This window comes from Nycticebus coucang, chromosome 22 (assembly GCF_027406575.1).
Source record: "Nycticebus coucang isolate mNycCou1 chromosome 22, mNycCou1.pri, whole genome shotgun sequence".
NCBI classification, from domain to species: Eukaryota; Metazoa; Chordata; class Mammalia; order Primates; family Lorisidae; genus Nycticebus; species Nycticebus coucang.
The window spans coordinates 21117332-21138889 of record NC_069801.1 but is presented as its reverse complement, the minus strand read 5'-3'; the positions used below and the strand labels follow the sequence as shown (position 1 = coordinate 21138889).

Below are 21558 nucleotides of genomic sequence, written 5' to 3'. Positions count from 1 at the left end.
CAGTGGGTAGGGTGCTGGCCCCATATACCGAGGGTGGTGGGTTCAAACCTGGCCCTAGCCAAATTGCACCAAAAAAAAAAAAAAATAGCTGGGTATTGTGGCAGGCGCCTGTAGTCCCAGCTACTTGGGAGGCTGAGGCAAGAGAATCACCTAAGCCCAGGAGTTGGAGGTTGCTGTGAGCTGTGTGCTCCCATGGTACTCTACTGAGGATAATAAAGTGAGACTCTGTCTTTACAAAAAAAAAATTTTTTTTTGAGACAGTCTCACTGTGGTGCCCTGGGTAGAGTGCCATGGCGCCTTTGTAGCTCATAGCAACTTCAAACTCTTGGGCTCAAGCAATCCTCTTGCCTCAGTCTCCTGAGTAGCTGGGACTACAGGCACTTGCCACAATGCCTGACTAGTTTTTCTATTTTTAGTAGAGATGGGGTGTCAGTCTTGCTCAGGCTGGTCTTGAACTCCTGAACTCAAGGGATCTTCCTGCCTTAGCCTCCCAGAGTACTAGGATTACAGGTGTAAGCTACCATGCCTGGCCAGAATAATTTCTTATAAATAATTTGGGAAGAAAAAGTTTTGTGGGTCAGACTGTGTGAAGGCCTTTGAGTGCAGTGCTGGGATGAGGTGTGTATTCATCTAAACAGGGGACAGCTGTGGTTCAGACAACGCTTCCTGAAACACACCCTGTGTAGAAGGTGGAATGGAAGGGGATGGTAATTAATGGTATTGGGGATGGTAATTAAATTTTACTTTAATAGTCCAGGCTGGAGTTTTCCAAAGTGTAGAATGAGTGTGGACCATTTGCATCAGAATCTTCCTGGGAGCTACTCAGGAGGCTGAGATGGAAGGATTGCTTGAAGCCAAGAATTTGAGACTGCAGTGAGGCTGTGACTGTGCCTTTAAATAGGAACTTTACTTTAACCTAGCCAGCATAGCAAGACCCATCGAGAAGAGAAGAGAAGAGAAGAGACGAGACGAGACGAGACGAGACGAGACGAGACGAGACGAGACGAGAAATCTTCCCGGGGCAGTTAATAAAAATGCAAGTCCATCACCTGTCTCCTCAGGTCTACTAGATCCTAACCTTTTCAGCAGGGCAAAGGAATTTGTGTTTGAAATTAGGCACACACACAGACATATACACCCACATGCACACAAGTACATGCATTTGACTCTGAGAGGGTGGAGTGGGATCAATTGTGGATGAAGACAGTGAGCTAAGTTTCTACCTATAGCAAGAGAGGTAACTATGGGACATCCAGCCAGCCAGTAGAAATTAGGGTATCAATTTTGATGGGTGTTTATTAGGTTCTTTATTGATCTTCCTCGTTCAGGAAGTACGGGGATGGGGAGTTGCACATAGTAGGAACTCACCAAATGTTTATTGAGTGAATTACGAACTTAGCTTAAAAGCAACTCGCTACAATTCTAATTCCTTACCATCTTCCAAACTCTGTTGCCAAGGGTGTGCATGATTTTATTACGGTGGCTATCAACCTGGAGAAGTGGGAAAAGCTTGAACTTCAGAGCCAGACAGACCTAGATCCAAACCTGGGTCCTCTTCTTCCCAGCTCTATGGCCTCAGACAAGTGATTTTCCTTTTGGTTTTCTCATGTGTAAATAATGCATCCTGTGAATCCGTCATTCATTCAACAAATATTTATGGAATGCCCATATTCACTGGGCATTGTTGTAGGTGGTGGAGAAACAGTGATGGATGAGACAGACATGGCTCCTGCATTCCTGGGTCTCACATCCCAGAAGGAAAAACCTGCAGTAAAGAATAAAGGCAGTAAATAGATTAATTATACTGTATGTGGAAAAAAGGAGCAGGGTAAGGAGCTGGGATGGGTGGTATTGGTGGCAATCATGCAGATCATTATTTAGGATGACCACGTAGTAGGGCACATCTGGAAGGGAGATTTGGGGAACGACCTGAAGGAGGTAAGGGAGTGAGCCAAGTGGAAATCTAGGGAAGAGTGTTCCAGGCAGAAGGAATAGCAGGTGGTAGATCCCTGTGGCAGAAGTGTAGCTGGCAATGTTGGTGACACTAAGGAGGCAGTATGGCTGGAGTGGAGTGAGTGAAGAGGAAATTGAAAGAAGAAGGCTTTGTGCTTGCTTCGGCAGCACACATACTAAAATTGGAACAATACAGAGATTAGTGTGGCCTCTGGGGAAGGATGGCACGTGAATTTGTAAAGCATTTCATAGTATATATAAAATAAAAATGACGGCACCTGTAGATCAGTGGGTAGGGCGCTGGCCACATACACCAAGGCTGGCTGGTTCGAACCCATCCTGGGCCAGCTAAAACAACAATGACACCTGCAACAACAACAACAACAAAAATAGCTGGGCATTGTGGCAGGTGCCAGTAGTCCCAGCTACTTGGGAGCCTGAGGCAAGAGAATCGCTTAAGCCCAGGAGTTGGAGGTTGCTGTGAGCTAAGATGCCACCGCACTCTACCCAGGGTGACAGCTTGAGACTCTGTCTCAAAAAAAAAAAGAAGAAGAAGGCGGCGGCTTTGTCAGGCTGTGACATTATGACAAAAGAATGAAATCAACTCAATTACTAAGTACTGAGTATGTGTCAGGAACCGTGCTTGACATACACTGACCTTTTCATCCTTGCAATAACCTTACAAGGCAGGTAATGTGGCCCCACCCACCTATCATGCACATGAACAAATTGAGAGACAGGAACAAAAAATGGGACTTGCCCATGATGTGCAGCCAGTAAGTGGCTAAGCGGGTCCTTTTCTAGAGCTGTGCATCATGCACCACGTATCTGTTGATATTATAGCTCTAGCAATTCCATAAACTTCCCATCACTTTTAGTGAAAGGATTCAATGAGGAGATTGTGAAGCGGACATGGCCTAAGTAGAGGGAGATGCTACACAGGGCCCATGTATCCTGAGGCTGTCCTGGGACCTCAGGGGTAAGGTCTGCAGAGAGGCTCTTCAAGTCAAGGGCATTATGAGCCTGGAGTGGCTAAAACATGAGGACTTGCTCAAACAATATTACATATATTGCAGTATATTTTAAATGATTGCCTCTAACAAGATAATGTTTTTAACACATAATACACAGTAATATGATTTATTTAAAAGTATTAAAATTTATAGCATGCAGTATCAGGTGGTACAGTGTGATGGTGGGATCCATCTTACAGATGTGACAGTCCTCTTCCCAGACTGTCAATTGGTTCTATGACTGAATGTGTAATTCATCTGGTATGAACATCAAACTCTACACTTGAGGCCTTTGACACATGTTAATGAAGATAGTGATGGTAAATATGTGTGGTGCTCTCTGAGAGCTGCTCTAAGTGTTTCCTGCACATCGACTAATATCTTCATGACAGCCCCTGAGGTTGGCACTATTGTTGCCCCCCACCCCGTTATGGAAGGAGAAACTACAGAACAGGAACTGATTTACCCAAGGTAAATTACAATTTGCGAGTGGTGGTCCTGGGATTTGCAGTTTTTGGCCGGGGCCGGGTTTGAACCCACCACCTCCAGTATATGGGGCTGGCGCCCTACTCCTTGAGCCACAGGTGCCACCCGTGGTCCTAGGATTTGAACCTACACAAAGTGGCTATCCATGTTAGGCAGCCCCAGTATTTAACTATTATTTTCACTGCCTCCCAGGGTTAGGCTTTGGCCACAGGCTCTCCCAGGTGGTTTCTCCCAAGGACTCTTTCCTGACATTATCATATTGTACTCTTCTTCGGGCCAAGGAGGATCTTAGGGCTGACATTTCCTGGTCCTCTTGGGATCTGCTGGCACCCAAAGACTGGGCTGGCACCCAAAGATTCACTGTGGACTGGAGTGAGAATCTGTTAGGGAGTGGGGTGGGTCAGAGCACACCAGTGAATGCTGCCTTCAAGACTGAAGGTCTTGGAGTTCTGGCCCTGGGGTCTCTGTGGAGAGTCCCTTCACTACGCCCACCCTTTCCTTCTCTTCTTTCTACACTGAACTTGTGGTGTTTTGAAAGAGTGCTAGACTCAGATGTTACAAACCTGACTTAAGTCCTGGATCTGTTTCTTAATAGCTAGATGTGTAACTTAGGACAAATGGCTTTATGATTTGGAGCCTTGGTCTTTTCACTTGTAAAATGGGAGTGAGAATAATAGCTACCATGTATTGAGCCTTCCATGTAGCCGGACTTGGACTGATACACCTGGGGCACCTGGTTGGGAACTATAAGAGCTGAACAATTGGGAGGCATTATTACCATTATTCTGATCTTTGCTCTAAATGCTGTGCCTCTCTTTGGTTACTTCCAACATAGCTGATGTTCTCCTTCCATCTGCTCCTAGAAGACCCAAGGCTCCTGGCCTTCTCTGAAGTCTCTTCCAGTGTGTTTTGTCATTTCCTATGTGGCTGGACCTTTGCCTGGAGAATGTGAGGTACAGAGAACTCAGTTTAACATTGCTGCCCTCAGTAACTATAATATCACTCTCTCTCTATATATATGTAATATCTATATTATATATAGATATTTATATTTCTTTTTAGAGATGAGGTCTTGCTATTTTTCCCAGGCCAAACCATAGCAGCTATTTCACAGGCATGATCATAGCACATTATAGCCCCAAATTCCTAGGTTCAGGCAATCCTCCTTCCTCAGCTTCCTGAGTAGCTAGGTCTACAGGTGCACAACCACGCCCCGCTATTATTATCTTAATATACTTTTCGGTGGAAGGACAGCATAGCTAGATAAGCACACACATTATGAGTGCTTAATGAGTTATCATAACATGACTACATCTTTGTAACCTTTGTAACTACCACCTAGTAAAGAAATAGAACATCACCATTTTTCCTAAAAGCCCTCATTGTTCCCACATTATGCCCCCTCCCAATCACTGTCACCTCCTGCCTCCTCCTGTCTTATCTCTGTGTTTTCAGCGCCCCATACAAAGCCTTATTAGGAGATCCGGTAAATATTTGTCAAACTGAATAAAACCTCTGTGAAATTACTTGTGACCTTAAACTAGTCACCTTTACTTTCTTGGTCTTAACTTAATTCTTCAGTAAAACAGTTCATGTTCAATAGCTCTCAACCCTAGCTGTGCACGAGACCTTTTGAAAGAATAACCATCCTTGAAGCAATTGTATATAAATCTCTGCAGGTGGTCCCAGGAAATGGTATTTTTAAGTTCTCCTATGTACATCTATAATCTCTTAAACCTTATCAATTCCATCCAATTTCATCCGACACCATAGGTTCAAATGTCAGTTCCACTACTGTTGTGGGTTGAATTGTGTGCCCCTAAAAGATACTGAAGTCCTAACTCACAGTGCTTTTGAACATGAACTTATTTGAAGATGATCAGGTCATTAGGGTGGACCCCTGATCCAATCTGACTGGTGTTCTTAGAAAAGGGTGAAATCTGGATTCAGAGACAGAGAAACAGAGACAACTCCTTGTGATTGGAGTTATGTGGCCACAATCCAGGAATTTATTAGACATTGCCTGCAAACCACAAGAAGAAATGGAACAGATTATCCCTCACAGTTCTCAGCAGAAACCAACCTTGCCAACACGATGAGGTTCCAACCTCTAGCCTCCACAACTGTGAGATATTAAGTTTCTGTTATTTCAGACACCCAGTTTATAATACTCTCTAGTCCTAGTAAACTAGCACAGCTATTTCCGTACTAGCTAAGGCTGCTGAAGCCCCAGGCCCCAGCGGCAGATCCCTACTGCCTGCAGCCCCACAGCAGGAGGTAAGTGAGAGCGCTGCCAGCAAGTGAAGCCTCATCTGTGTTTACAGCCGCTCCTCATTGCTTGCCTCACTGCCTCCTGTCAGATCAGCAGCCCGATAGATTCTCACAGCCTCAGGAACCCTACCATAAACTGTGCATGTGAGGAATTTAGGTTTCCTGCTCCTTGTGAGAATCTAATACTGGATGATCTGATGTGAAGCTGAGGTGTAACTGCTAGTGCTGGGGACCCGGGTGAATACAGGATGCGATCGCCTAATTTCTTTTTCTTTTTTTTTTTAATTTATTTTTTTTTGTGTGTGTGTGGTTTTTGGCTGGGGCTGGGTTTGAACCTGCCACCTCTGGCATGTGGGACTGGCGCCCTACCCCTTTGAGTCACAGGCGCCGCCCAACAATCACCTAATTTCAGGAAAACAAGCTCACAGCTCCTGCCGATTTCTGCATTATGATGAGTTGTGTGAATTGTATGATTATTTATTTATTTATTTTTGTGTGTGTGTGGTTTTTGGCCGGGGCTGGGTTTGAACCCGCCACCTCCAGCATATGGGACCAGCGCCCTACTCCTTGAGCCACAGGCGCCGCCCGAACTGTATGATTATTTCATTATATATTACAATGTAATATTAGAAATAAAGTGCACAATAAATATAATGTGCTTGAATCACCCCAAAGCCACCTCCCACCATGCTCGGAAAAACTGTCTTCCATAAAATTGGTCTACGGTGCCAAAAAAGTTTGGGGACTGCTGACTAAGGAACTCTCTTGACCTGTTTCCTCATCTGTAAAACTGGACCTATAATAATGCGCTAGGGTCATTGAAAAACTTTATACGGATTTAGAGACTTCTGCCATCTCCACTTTACAGATGAGGAAGCTGTAACGAGGTTAAGTAACTTGCTCAAGGTCACATGGTAATTGAATACATAAGATAATATATCTTGGGCCAGCCCGGTGGTTCATGCCTGTAATCCTAGCACTCTGGGAGGCTGAGGAGGGGGGATCGCTTGAGCTCACGAGTTCAAGAACAGCCTGAGCAAGAGTGAGACCCTAGTTCTAAAAAATAGCCAGGCACAATGGCTGGGCGTTGTGGCCGGCGCCTATAGTCCCAGCTACTTGGGAGGCAGAGGCAGGAGAATCGCTGGATCCCAGGAGTTGGAGGTTGTTGTGAGCTGTGATGCCACGGCACTCTACCTACCCAAGGCGACAGCTTGAGGCTCTGTCTCAAAAAAAAAAAAAAAAATAGCCAGGCATTGTGGTGGGCGCCTGTAGTCTCATCTATTCGGGAGGCTGAAGCAAGAGGATCGCTTGAACCTAGGAGTTTGAGCTCTACCTAGGGCAACAAAGTGAAATTCTGTCTCAAAAAAAGATAATGTATAACTTTCACAGTTATTGGAAAGCCTTCGTAAGACAGCAGCTGTGTGGATGTGAAGCGAAATTGCTTTTCACCCATGTTACCTAGAATCTCAGTAGATTCAGGACTTTTTTCTTTCTTTCTTCTTTTTTTGCGGCGTGGGGGGCACCTCTAACTCTCCTTCCTTTTCCTACGTGGTATTTCCTTCCTTAGGCGACAGGGGTCGCTGCGCTGCACGAGCCCTGACAGGTCGCTCTAGCCTGCGCGCCGGCTGCTCGCTGGTGCCTATAAGTACCAGCGCCGGGCTTCTCCAGGCATCAGTCCATTGCCGCCGGGGCTAGTGGTGGGGTCAGAGCTGGACGTGCAGGGGCTGCTGCTGGGTCAGGGCGGAGCGGCTGCCGCGCCGGAGACATCAGGAGGGGCGTGTTGCTGTTGGCCCGCCGCGAGCTGCCCCCAGCCCGCGCCGAGGCGCCTTCCCGCCAGGCCGCCTTCCGCTTCCCTCCATTTCCGCGGAATCTAAGCCTGGCGCGCCTGGACCCCGGCCCTTCTCTGGGTGGGAAAGCTCTCGGCTGCCTTTCAGCTTCACTCCTTCCTCGCAGACTGGGCTCCTAGCCCCCTCTTTCCTTCTCCTGGTCTGGATCTCATCCCCTTCGGATCCCTTCCTTTAGCTTAGGTTCCCTACCCCTTCCGTCAGCCTAGAGTCCCGAGATCCTCAGTCACTTTCCTCAGCTAAAGGTGTTCTTCCTTTCCTTTGGCGGGATCCAACCTATCCTGTCCCTTCCTCTATCTCCAGGGCTGAGTCTGCCCCTCTTCCCCTCTCCCAGACCTGGAATTCCAGACCTTCTGTGGTGGTCTTTTTCTATGGTCCTTTCTGGGTCCTTGTCCCTCTTCCCCAGTTTGGAGTTCCAGATTGGGAACCCAGCCTCTCTCCACCCCCAGAGGACTACTTCCACGAGCATACCTCTTTAAAACATGAACTTTTCCTAGAGACAACTCCAGTCTCTCTTCCCACTTGCTGACCCTTTTCTACCCATGTGCCAGGATTTGCTCTCATTTGGCTAAGGGTCAGGCCTGCTGGGCTGGGGAAGCAGCATGATGCATCTGTGGTCTGGCATCTGTGGCCTGTCTCCACCTCGGATCTTCCCTTCCTTGCTTGTGGTGGTAGCCTTGGTGGGGCTGCTACCTGTTCTCAGCAGCCATGGTCTCCAGCCCAGCCCTACTGCCAGCACCATCCGAGGCTCAGAACCACCACGGGAACGCTCTATTGGGGATGTCACCACTGCTCCACCGGAGGTCACCCCAGAAAGCCGCCCTGTTAACCATTCTGTCTCTGACCATGACATGAAGCCGCGAAAGGCCTTTCCAGTCCTGGGCATCGACTACACACATGTGCGCACACCTTTTGAGATCTCCCTCTGGATCCTGCTGGCCTGCCTTATGAAGATAGGTAAGTCCAATTTTCTCTGATGCTACCATCGCCACCAGACTGGCGAGCTTCTCACCCCATCTCTTATCATTTGAGTCTGCCTAGGAATAAGGGTCTGAGCTACTCTTGTAAGCTAGGCAGCCTCCATCTGTCATCTTGGTCCTTCTCAAACTCCAGCTCTGTGGTCTGAGGCCTTCCAAGATTAGAGCCAGCCTTGCGGAAAGGAGAGCGAAGGATTAGAGGATAGGATACTTCTGATACTAAGTACCTTCTGCAAGGCTTCTGGGACTGGCAAGTCTCAGGCTGGGCCAGACCCTGATTGGAGTCAGGCACCCAGCTGTGTGGGAGACAGAGAGGACTATTTTCTGGCAAGTGGCACATTCTGCTCTGTCAACAGCAACCAGTGTAATTTATTATAAGTTTCATGGGATGGTGTTCCAAAATGGAGTATACTTCTAGTTGGTCTGTTTGAGAAGTTTTGAATATAGCAGGGATCTGGGCACAGGACATTTACAAGTGTGATGAAACACAAGGGATCCCCATATTCTCATCTTTCTTCCCCCAACCTCAAAATGTTATCTGTCAGCTTTGCCGGCCCAGGCTAGTTAGGAGCCCTTGAGTCAGTTTCTGGCCCAGGAATGCCATCCTTTATAGTCTTTGGTACGAGGGGCCTGAAGTCTGCTTTCAGGGTAGAGGGAGATCGGAGGTGGTTCAGGCTTGGTCTGACCCCAGCTCACCCCCAGGTTGGCACCCAGCTGTGTCTCAAGGTGCTCTCTGGGTTGACTAGGCACCTTGGCTGCTTCTTAATCAAGTAGTTGAGGTATAGGGGGAGGGGTTAGGGGTTTTCTGGTCTGAAGAGACTTTGAAACATTATTTGGGGGAGAAGGAAACAGAAAAATTATTCCCTCCCAGAGGATTTTTTTTCACTGCAAGGCCTGAGCACCCTATTCTACTGGGTTATTGGTCCAGCTCACTGGAGCCACCATCTCCCAGACATCCCTAGAAGTGGTGGTAGTTGTGGGAACTTTGAAAACTGCCTGAGCTTTTTCAGCCTGCTCCCAGCTGGCGGTGGAAGGCATGAGCTCCCAGGACTCTGCTCTCATCTTTGCTTGAGACTTAGGTTTGGGGAGTTTGAGACTCTTGGCAGGAAGCCTTGCAGCTCTCCCAAGGACATGCAGGAGCTGAGTGGTGATGCCAGGCTGGTGTGAGGCAGGCTATGGGATGTGCTGCAGGATAGCACTGGTGCCTCTGATTTGATAGTTCTGGGAGCTGGTTTCCTGGCACAGGGCTTTGGTGCTGAGCCGGTCCCAGTGGCAGAGCCTTAAATGGAGCTGGGCCATCAGCACCTATACCCTGATGGCATCCAGCTTCCTGGAAAAAAAATCAAGGACTAGGCAAGGGGAACCATATGTACTGATTCTGACATGAATGCATGACCTTGAACAGCTGGGGCCTTTTTCTGCAGGTCTTCCTCACTTGTGAAATCTCTATTTGTCCCCAGCATTTGAGTCTTGAAACCTTGTGTCTTAATTTGTTTAAGGAGCTAAAGTGACCATGATGTGTCATTTGACTCTGTGAGACCAAGAAGAGACCTCACAAGTGCTGTCTATAAATTGCCTTCAACACCTTCACCTCCCAGCCACACTTGGCATTGTATTAGGGCACTGGAGCTGGCACACACACTGCAGGTCTCATTGTCTGCAGTGGGGCGACAACGTGTCCATAGACTCCACTGTGGGCAGTCAAAAGTTTGTCCCTGCAGACATGATATCTCTAGTTCTAATGGGGTCAGGCTTGGCCTGGCCTGCTGTGTCACCACCTGAGTGCTGTGCCCAGGACCGTGGGCTGCTGGAGAACAGAGATGGTGCCATGGCAAGGTATCAGTCTAGAAATCAGGAAACCTGGCTTCTCATCTCATCTTCCTCTGTGACCTTGAGCCAGTCTCACCTCCATACCTGTCAGTTGATCTTGGCCCCTTCCAGATCTGACGTTTCTGCCACTCCATTGATTCTGGAAACCCTGGCAAGTCACTCCGCGTTGGGCCTCAGTTTTTCCTGAGGCTGGATGTGATCTCCTTTGCAGTTTCAAAAGTCTGTGTCTCTGGCTCGGAAAGGCATTTTTCTACCTCTGAAAATAGAGAAGCCCTAGCACCTGGCCATTCTGGGGAAAGAGAACAGAGAGAAAAGTGGCCAAAAGGTCTTAAGGGTCTATGTTCAGGTAGCAAAAGTGAAAGCCCATTTTTTTCCCTTCACCTTTGCAGAGTAGAATTGAAGTTTTAGTGTAGAATTCAGTGACCACTGTGCCTTTCCGAGCCTGTTTCCTAATGTATTAAATATTCCCGTATGTAGCTTACAGGTTAAGGAAAAAAAAGGGATATGGTATCTAGCTATAGTGCTGCTGATGTGACAGTGACATAAATTAATGCATATAGGCTGGGTATAGGCTGGCACATACCTGTAGTCCCACAAGGCTAGGATAGGAGGATCGCTTGAGCCCAGGAGTTGGAGGTTGCAGTGAGCTGTGATCAAAGTACTGCTTTCTACCCCAGGCAACAAAGTGAGACCCCCCCATCCTGCCTCAAAAAAAAAAAAATATTAGTGCATACGTGTGTAAAGCTGATTTTGTATACACAGGAAGCACTCAGTGTCAACTGCCTTATACAGTCTTCCTCTGAGGCTGAGGATTACAAATCTTTCTCTCTCTTTTTTTTTTTTTTGTAGAGACAGAGTCTCACTTTATGGCCCTCGGTAGAGTGCCATGGTATCATACAGCTCACAGCAACCTCCAACTCCTGGGCTTAAGTGATTCTCTTGCCTCAGCCTCCCAAGTAGCTGGGACTACAGGCGCCTGCCACAGCGCCCGGCTATTTTTTGGTTGCAGTTCAGCCGGGGCCGGCGCCTTACCCACTGAGCCACAGGCGCCGCCCGGATTACAAATCTCTCAAATTAGGCCCGGATTACAAATCTCTCAAATTAGGCTACCACGAGTGTCCTTCCTTAAAGTTTCAGGGTTTGGGGTGTGTCCTATTCTTTTGTTCACTTGGGCTCCCTCCAGAGCTGATTGTGGGGGAGGGGAGATGGCACCAAGTGTGGGGGTAGAGTATATGCCAAGGGGTGGGTTGAGGCCATGCTTCCTCTGCAGTCTCAGATACCCAAGAGCCCAAGAACTTATTTTGGGGTCTTGCCTCTTCTCTCAACACACCAGCGTGGGTAGCAGTTACATTGGAGCCCTCATTCTGTCATCTCTGGCAGCTGCTTGCCTTGCAAGGTACCCCTCTTTCAAGAACAGAAAGTGCTTTGTGCTCTTCCTCCAATCCTAACCATGGAGCAGAGCCTCAGGTAGATACTTGCAGAGACTGGTGTGGGAGGGGCAGGGTGGGAGCTGAAGTTCTAGAGTAGATGCTTCTGAGTGCTGTCTTGCCTCTGACTCAGTGGGTGACATTAGGCAAGTCACTTCCCTTCTTTGGGCCTTTTTTCTCTCGCTGACAGTCAGGAATTTTCACTTTTTCCTTGGTGGGGAGGGGCTAGGGATGAGAGGGGGTTTAGGGTGCTGGGAGAGTGATGCGAATGACCCTAATCCTTAGGGTTAAGTCTACCTCCCCCAACTCCACATTGTGGTTTGGACCCTGTATGAATTCTGCTTTGTTCCTAGTTCACCTGACTCCCAATCCAGCGCTTGTTCTGAGGGACAGCCTCACTGTAACCCAGCTCACCGCTGGCATCCCTTCCATTTGTTTACCCATATTCTTGACCCAGAATGGCTGGCAGAGGCCTGGGAGCCCATAAAGCAGGTATTCATCTTGTTTCCTGACAGGGACAAAAAAGACTTCTTTTGTCCCTTTACATCCTATAGCTTTTTTTTCCTTTTGTTTTTTGCAAGGCGTATCCTGCCATCTCCTCCTTAGAACAGTCTATGAAGAGAGAAGGTGGGGTCACTATCTACTTCACGCTCATGAATATCAGACCCAGGAACTAGTTTCCTAGAAAATGACACTAGAATGCTCTTACTTCTCAAAAGAAGAGATGAATAACCAGCTTAAAGGTCACCTTGAAACTATCTCTAGCAGCCCAGGTGGAGGCCTGATGTAGTGGCTTGTGCCCATAATCCTAGCAATTTGGGAGGCTGAGGGAGAGGATGGCTTCAGGTAGGACCTTGTGTCTCCAGGAGCACCAAGGAACTTCAAGGGCCTAGGTTGGTCAGATAGGCTGGACTTTAATCAGTTGAGCACCCATGAGGTTTGCCTTTCCTCTAGGTTCCAGCCAGCCCCACCCTATCCAGCTAATAAAGGAAAGACGTCATCAGAAACCCTGGCTTCTGCCTCTAACACTGCCTTTTGGGTCCCTGTGTGTCCAGGTCCATTGGGTTTTATGCACCTCATTTTTCTGAATCTGACTTGCCTCATCAGTAAGGTGAAGATACTGTTTCTGTCCTCTAAGGCCCAGGTAGAGATTGAATGTGGGAATGCCCAGCAGAGTGTCCAGCTCAAGGTTTTCAGAGCCTGTTCAGATTCTTCCCCTTTTGGGAGGTCTTCCCAGCCAACAGCAATTACTTTGGCTTTCTCCCCATCCCTAGTCCCTTATTATTTATCCATAACTTTGGCATTAGGCCTAGTCTCTTCTGTGACATCTCCTCTGTTGGGGTGTGTGTGTGTGTGTGTGTGTGTGTGTGTTTCAGTAACAATTACCATTTATTAAGTATCCACAGAGTAGTGTCAGGCACTTCATAAACAAATCTCACTTAATCCCTATTAAAATCTCATGAAATAAAGTCTGTCTCTGTTTTGCAGATGAGGAAACAGCTTAGAAAGGTTATCTTCAGTGATGCTGAATTACTATTTATTTCCTGTTTCAGTCTTAGCATAGCCTCCCAGAAGGGTGCAGCCGCATCATCTTCTGCCTCTGGCATTCCCCTCAGCAGATGCACACAGCCCTGCAGTGAGTCCTGCCCAGCTCACTGCACCTGCGCTCAGGAATTATGGGACTCCCTCTAGGGGTTGGGTAAGTGTCGATGGTGGGAGCCCTCTCCCTGTCCTGAGAAAGCCATAGGTGTTCTGTGCCTGGCTTTGGGCCTGTCCTCTGTGAGTCTGCATGGGTGCACCTAAATCCTGCAGTGAGGCTGGGCTGTCCCCTTTTCTCTAGTAGTGACTGTGACTGCTGTCGCTCTGCTGGTGCCCACTCAGCGGTCTGACCAGAGATTTCTTCTTCCCTGCTTGAGCAGGGGAGTGCCCCTGGCTAGCGAGGGTGGCTGACCTTCTGACTATGACCTTTCTGCCTCTAATCAGGAAGGATGATGGGCTGCTATTGGTTATTCTCAGGGCCCAGTAGGATCCCCTGAGAGGCAGCCTTTGTGTTGGGAGCAGGTGGTGCAGGTGGGGCAGGAGGAGTTTAGCAGTAATTCTCATTAGGACTGAAATTGGTTGCTAAAGCACTTGCATGTACAATATTTAATTCTGATCTTTTCAGTGGTCCTGTGGATTAGAATAGCATGTGATATTGATGTACCCATTTTACATCTAAGGGAACTGAGCCTTGGGTCATTTAGTTAACTGAGCTGAGGTCACTTAGCAAGTAAGTGGCAGAGGACACAATCCCTGGACTTCTAGGGACCTCTTTCCTGCCAGGCTGACATGCTGGGCTATTATAAGGATCAAGGGGAATAAAAGATCCAAAGGGGCTTTGAGGATAGTAAATGACCAGACACATCCATATTGGTAACCTGAGTGGGTGTCAGGAGGGACACCAGTTCCTCCTGTAGGAAGGAAGGGCTGAAGGAGCCGAGTGGTCTGGAGCTTTGATGGGCTCAGTTCTAAGTTCTTATCAACCCGTCAAACACACCTGCGTTTGCATGAAGGAGGAGAATGAGGCTGAAGTCAGACTTGGAATTGTCATTTGCATAGGCCTTGTCGGTGAAGCAGCAAACCTTTGAAATACAAGGAATTTCCCTTCCCTGAGTGGAGTTGTAGGCCTTCGGAGAGAGGAAAGAAGAGGCAGGGAAGTGAATTACAACAGAAAACATGTGGGATGGGGCGGGAGATTCAGCTCTTTCTGCCCAGTTGTGTGACTTTAGGCAAGACATAACCTCTCTGAGCCCTTATTTGCTAATTGGTAATATTTTTATTTAATATTTGCTAATTATATTAGCTGCCACATATTAAGTTCCTGTTTCAGAGGTTGTGTAATATACTTGCACAGCTAGAAAACATTGTGATTTAAGCCCAGATCTGACTCCAGAGCCTATGTTCTTGTCATCCGCATGCCCTGACTCCAAGGGCCTTTTCAGCTTAGAAATTTAATTTTTCCCATAATCATTTTGAACTGGGAAGGTTTAAAGGTTATTTCAAGTCTTGGCTGCTCTCTGTGGATTGCTTCTTGGGTTTGAGGAAAAAATTGTGACTCACTCCAAGTCCCACTGTGAAGCAGATAGCCTTTCTCAGAGGTGGTGGCATTCAGAAACACAGGAGTGACAGGAACTGGAGCTAGGGGGCCGAGGCTCCCTCCAGGAATGGGAACGCCTCCTTTCCTCCTCTCACCCCTCCCCCACTTGTCCCCTTTCCTTTGGAGGCAGAGAGAGAAGCCTCACTCAGCAAACCCAGGACCTAGGTTATTACTGAGTCATCCATTGCCTGTGTGGGCCTCATTTTGCAGCACTCACTCCCCCTGCAAATGTCTGAGTCAGACATGTCTCCCCAAGGTTGTCTGCACACACCGCACTGGGCCAAACCGTCTCTTTAGATGCTGATAAACATCAACTGATACTTTAAGGCAGCCTGTGATTATATGTGGGTATTTTTAATCTTATAGACTATTCTAATTTTAACTGAACTAAGTTTTGGGTTGGGCCTGGATCAGTGGGCTGTTCCCCTTTCCAGGGATCATGCTGACTTCATTTCCTTCTCTCTGAAGCACCTCCGACATGCAGCGCCAGTTTTGGGGTCTCAGACCTGAGCCTTGAGTTCTAATACTACTTGCTGGGGAGTTCCCTCAATTACTCCAGCAAGCTCTTTCCTGAAAAGATAAGTCCTTAAGCAGCTCTGTGAGGCTCAGGATGAGAGCCTCTCCAGGTCCCCTTCCCAGCCGCTCAGGGGAAAATTACCCCTAAGCCCAGATTGGGCTTTCCTTAGTGCTGAGCCTGTTTGAGACCAGGCCACTGAAGGTGGAGAGGTGAGGCACAGCTGTGTGTGAGACAGAGCCCAAGTTCACCAAAACAATAAATAGCTAATGCTTACATGGTACTTGCCACACGCCAAGTAAAGCTCAAAAGGCTGTGTCTTTGCACTGGTCATCCAGGACAGAGAGTAGCTCATTAAGAACCTGGGTCCAAGAAGCAGGTCTGCTGAAGTCAGCTGGCAGGCATTTAGCATGTGGCCCCTTGGGAAACAAAGAGGCATGGGGTCTAGGCCTGCTCAATATGAGCTTCCAGCAGGGGCAGCTGGGTGGACTCCTGGCAGAGGCAAGGCTCAGAGAGAGTGAGCAGTCCCTGTGGACCGAGGTGTTTAGAGAAAGCCTCTTAAAGGATGTGATGTGAACTCCAGCCCAACTCTAGAAGGATGGAAAGGAATTAGGTAAGCAGGCTATACGTAGTAACGATTTTCACAAGGATGTAAGCCTCTTGAGGACAGGGCTTTGTTCACTGTTCTTATCTGTGTCTGGCACAGAGTAAGAGCTCCATAAATATTTAGGAATGGATGAATGAATGAGCATGTGACTGACCTCCTTGAAGAGACAGGGTCCCTGCAAAGCCGCTGGGGCAGACAAGAAACCAGTCTGACTGCTCAGAGAGGAGGGAGAGTGAGGGTGGCAGAGGCTCCTTGGCGCCAGACTGAATGCCAGGCCAGGCCAAGCCAGGCCAGGGAGTTTAACTGAGCTCACTGGGAAAGTGACACTGACACTCACAGATTGATGCTTTGAGTGGTGCTGCCACGCCTCCTCCCTTGGTGTGACTCTAAGAGAGGATTTGCCAGGGCATCCTTTCTGGGCTGGGTGGGGTCTCTCTGGGAAGGTCTGGGTCTGTTTGGTTTGTCCTCAATTTGTGTAAGTAAAAGCGAGATACCAGAGCTTCCTTGGGGAGCTGCCGAGAGCCCTAATTGAATTAAGCTTTTTCTGAGAAGATTCCTCAAGCTATAAACTGCACTGTGACTGTGAATTAATGAGACCAGTGGCCGTAAACCATACAAGAAGGCATGTTACTAATTTATTCTTTTTTTTTTTTTTTTTTAAACATTTTCTTTTTTTTTTTTTTTTTTTGGCCGGGGCTGGGTTTGAACCCGCCACCTCTGGCATATGGGACCGGCGCCCTACCTGCTGAGCCACAGGCGCCGCCTACTAATTTATTCTTATACCTGGACAGGTTTACTTACGGCTTCTCTTTGCTTTTATGTGTGTTAGGGGTGGGCTGGGGCCAGAATCTCTTTTCTATGGCAGATTTATTTTTATATAATAATATGAATAAATAAAACATGTAAAACATGTTAACGGTAAAACAACAAAAACAAAACAACAGCAAAAATAAAACCCAACAGTATGGAAGGGTATTAAGGTAAAAAGTAAAAGTCCCTTCCTCACTTCTCTGATCATGCCCATTTTCATACTCCCTAGAGGTTACCACCGTTAACTTTCTTGTCCATCTTTTTAGAAGTTATCAATGTGGGTGGCACCTGTAACTCAGTGGGTAGAGCGCTGGCCACATACACCAAGGCTGGAAGGTTCCAACCCAGCCCAGACCAGCTAAAACAACAATGACAACTGCAACAACAACAACAACAACAAAAAATAGCCAGGCATTGTGGTGGGCACCTGGGGTCTCAGCTACTTGGGAGGCTGAGGCAAGAGAATCGCTTAAGCCCAAGAGTTTGAGGTTGCTGTGAGCTATGATGCAATGGCACTCTACAGAGGGTGACAGCTTGAGACTCTGTCTCAAAAAAAAAGAATGAAAGAAATTATCAAGGCATATAGAGTGTGTATGCACGTGAAGGCAAATTTAGTTTTTTTTTTTTTTTTGAGACAGATTTTCACTTTGTGCAACCTAAGCTATTGAGGTAGCTTAATGCAACCTCAACTCCTGGCATAAGTGATTCTCTTGCCTCAGCCTCCCTAGTAGCTGGGACTACAGGTGCCTGCCACAGTGCCCAGCTATTTTTAGAGCTGAGGTCTCATTCTTGCTCAGATTGGTCTTGAACTGAGCTCAGGCAATCTACCTGCCTCGGCCTCCCAGAGTGCTAGGATTATAGGCATGAGCCACGGCACCCGTCTGGCAAATTTAGTTAGTTTTTTTTTTTTTTAATTGAGACAGAGTTTTACTGTGTCATCCTTGGTAGAATGCCATGGCGTCTCAGCTCACAGCAACCTCAAACTCCTGGGCTTAAGTGATTCTATTGCCTCGGCCTCCCAAGTATGTGCCCGCAATAACACCTGCCTATTTTTTGTTTTAGGAGGCCCAGGCTGGGTTTGAACCCATCAGCCCTGGTGCATGTGACTGGCGGCCTACCCACTGAGCTACGGGCATCACCCAAATTTAGTTTTCATAAAGCCATTAGGTAGGCCAGGTATGGTGGCTAAGATCTATAATCCTAGCACTTTGGGAGGCCAAGGTAGGAGGATCACTTGAGGCCAGGAATTCAAGATCAGCTGAACAACACAGTGAGATCTCGTCTCTACAAAAAAAAAAAAAAAATTTAAAAATTAGCTGGGCATGGTGGCAAATACCTTGTAGTCTCAGCTACTCAGGAGGCTGAGGCAAGAGGATTCCTTGAGACTAGGAGTTTGAGGTTGCAGTGAACTATAACTGTACCACTGCACTTTAGCCTGGGTGACAGAGTGAGAACCTGTCTCAAAAGAAAAAAAAAGCCATTGTGTAAAGGAATAGAGCTCTAGCTTGGGAATTGGGGCCCTGAGTCCTAGTGCCAGCTCTGCTACTTTCTTACATATTGGCCTATGGTAAATCATTTTGCTTCTCTGGGCCTTAGTTTACCTATCAATTGATTTTCGTTGTGAAAGGCTCTTTGGGGCTTTCCAGTGGGAAGGGCAGTCATTCTAGGGAAGCTGTGGCACTGTTGAGGCCTGGGCAGACGCTCAGATTTCCAGAAGGGGAACTCCACTTCACAGCCCCATCCTTTAGGGGTAGGCCAGTGCTGTCTTTGAGTCCTGGCTTCAGAGCACAGGCTTCTCAAGTACAGGATCATGGTGGCCATCTCTAACTTGAGACTGAAGAAATGAGCATTTGTGTGGTTTAGGCTGGGATTCTGAAGGAATCAGAAAAGAAGAGGAGCGATGAAGGAAGCTGCTCCCCATGCCCCCTCCTGAAGAGATGGCTGGGTTGCCCAGGCTGGAGTGCAGTGGTGTGAGCACAGCTCACTGCAGCCTCAAATTCCTGGGCTCACGTGAGATTACAGGTGCAAGCTACCCTACCCAAGGGAAGCTTCTTAAATTTTAGGTAGTCTTAAGAAGTGGGCTAGGTGGCAAAGAGGAATATCATTTAGGAGGGGTTGCTAAGGGATTCTGGCTTAGGTGGGATAATGGACTGGATGACCTGTTGTTCTTCTAAGATGTGGGTTTCTAAGATTCTTTCTGAGTCCATGATAGAGTTCATGGACCCTCCAAAATAGTCTGCAGACAGTCGTATATTTGCACTTATATTGGGAAGAGTGCCCATAGTAGCCATAGATGTTTTTTTAAAAACATAATTGATTGTCAGAGTGCAAGTAGCCATGGATTCTAAAGGTTAAGAGTTTCTGCCTTTTATGCTTTGGGAATTTGAATAAGCGTAGAGGACTAATTAGTTGGGGATAAATCCTTGAATGAGATGGTACTTCTGGAATGAGTGGAGGAACTACAAATGCCTTCTAAGTAGGCAAGGGAATGAACCCAGTCAGAATGAGTAAGCCGAGGGAAGAGAGGAAAAAGGAGTCCTTAAGGCAGAGAAAAACTTCTCTTAAGGTTCTGCTGCATCTGCTTTGATCTCCAAGGTGCTGGCTTCCTTCTGCCCCTGGGTCTGCTGGGTTGCCACGGGCAGGCCCATCTTACACCCCAGCAGGAGACTCTGGCCTCCTGTCTTTTTTTCCTAAAGTAGCTAGGGCCCTCTGAGGAGCTATTAGAGGAGTCAGCCACCTTCAAGGCAGCAGACACATGATAGAGAGCCTCTGAAGGTGGTCAGGCTTTGAGGGTACAGTTCTAGGAAGCCCTGCCTCGTCTCTGCTGTTTCCTGGACTAAGGATCCCTGATCTCTGCTCTCACCATGCCTAGGAGTGAAAGGAGGATTGCTTGAGGTCAGGAGTTCAGGACCAGCCTGGGCAACCCCATCTCTACAAAACCCAAAATTAGTCATTATGGTAATATACACCTATACTCCTAGCTACTTAGGAGACTAAGGCGAGAATATCATTTGAGCCCAGGAGTTGGAGGCTGCACAGAGCTATAAATTGTACCTCTGCACTCTAGCCTGGGTACAGAGTGAGACCCTGTTCAAAAACAAAAACAAAAAAACCTCAAAACTATATTCTATTTTTAGAATGTTAGAGGTAGAAGGAACCTTATCATAGCCTGTGGGGGGAATGGAGATGTTTTGATTCAGTCCTTTCATTTTCTAGTTGAGGCCCAGAGAGGACTTGCCCCAGGGCACATGTGAATTAATGGTGGAGAGCGATCTGGCCTCTCGGCAGTACAACCTAAGCAGTAGCTGGAGAGGAGGGGCTGTGGTCTTTGGTCTTGGCCTGGATATTGACATTTAAGTATTTGCAAATCTGTTTTCCCAGTGGATCCTTTAAGCCTAAAGAAGGGAAGCTTCCTGCTGGAGTATTTATTAGGAAACTGTCCCTTGCAGGGAAACTGTTTTGCTTTAGCCACATTGATCCTTAAGGGGAACCAAGTGCAGGGCTTTGGCCCTTTGAGCCAGTCTAGAGACTTCGGCCCTCGCACACTGAATCCTCAGGCCTACTAGTCTATCACAGCCAGTTTTTGAGCTTAGGTGCTGTGCTTTTTATAGCATCTTTTCCATCAAGCCAGGGAACAAGATCCTATCTCCTGGGCCCTGGGTCAGGGCCCACGGGAATCTGGATGCTCTACCAGGTAGGCAGCATGCCAGTGTGAGGCAGGGCCTGCTCACCCACCTGAGGAAAGCCTAAAATTCAAGTTACACCTAGCTGGGGGAGTGGGAGCAAGCGCCCCACCCCGTCCTTCCCTGACTGAGCCCTGCCTGCCTGGTTGGTGAAAGAAGATGCAAAGAAGCATGAGAACTGCTTCTCTTAAGGAGCTCAGGGACTGATCTGAGAAATGTGATACAGACGCAGAACAATCAGGCTGTAAAAAGTGAGTGTGATTTGAAGTACAGATGGAATTTCATGGGAGTTTAGAAGCAAAAGAGAGGCCTTCCCGCCTGGGAGGATGAGGGGAGGCTTGTGCAAAAATGATCATTGAGCTAGGCCTAGATAAGATGCTCAAATGAGATCTCACTGGACACAGTCCAAAACTTCTACTTGAGTTAGAAGCTCTGGATTGCAGAAGAGTGTCTCAGAGCAGTTCCCTTTGAAAATATACCCATGAACATGGTAGGCTGGGAACATAAGCTTTGCAGCCCAACAGGCTGGGATTCAAATCTTGGCTCCACTACATTGCAGCACCATGACCTTCGCCAAATCACTTAACCCTTTTTGAGTCTCAATTTGATCATCTGTAACATGGGGTAACACTTACCTGGCAGGGATGTTAGAGAATCAGGGAAGTTTCTATGTCAAAAAGGTAGCACAGAGTTTGCCACATTCTGAACACACACAAATGGTAGCTCTTAGGACTCCTTCTAGGGAAAGGAAGAAGAGAAATACTGGCCTGTTTTCTCTGGCTCATGTATCTCCCAGCAACTGAATAATCACTTAATAAGACTTATTGGTGCCTTGCTGTGTGTCCAGTGATTTGCTAAGCGCAAAGGTGAGCTGGCTATGATGAGAGAATATTGGTCTTTTTATTGAGTAAACTCTTTAGGTGAGTAGAGCACTCCCCAGTCTTCATCAGGAAACCTTTAGGGAGAGATGCTGTTATTAAATTTTTTTTTTTAATGAATGAGGAAGA

At 47.5% G+C, this 21558-nt stretch overlaps 1 protein-coding gene and 1 non-coding gene across 2 annotated transcripts in view; both read left to right on the top strand.

Annotated features, from left to right (window-relative positions):
- Window positions 1-2105: 2105 nt before the first annotated feature.
- Window positions 2106-2209, top strand: LOC128575668 (U6 spliceosomal RNA). Its single transcript, XR_008377088.1, has one exon. It is a non-coding gene; the product is annotated as a U6 spliceosomal RNA (small nuclear RNA).
- A 5179-nt stretch (window positions 2210-7388) lies between these two features.
- The window catches only part of SLC9A1 (solute carrier family 9 member A1), a 55790-nt gene continuing 41620 nt past the window's right edge, over window positions 7389-21558 (top strand). Inside the window, exon 1 of the mRNA XM_053577047.1 lies at window positions 7389-8524. Coding sequence (XP_053433022.1) covers window positions 8170-8524 — 355 coding nt within the window. The 5' untranslated portion in view covers window positions 7389-8169. The remainder of the gene's footprint in view (window positions 8525-21558) is intronic.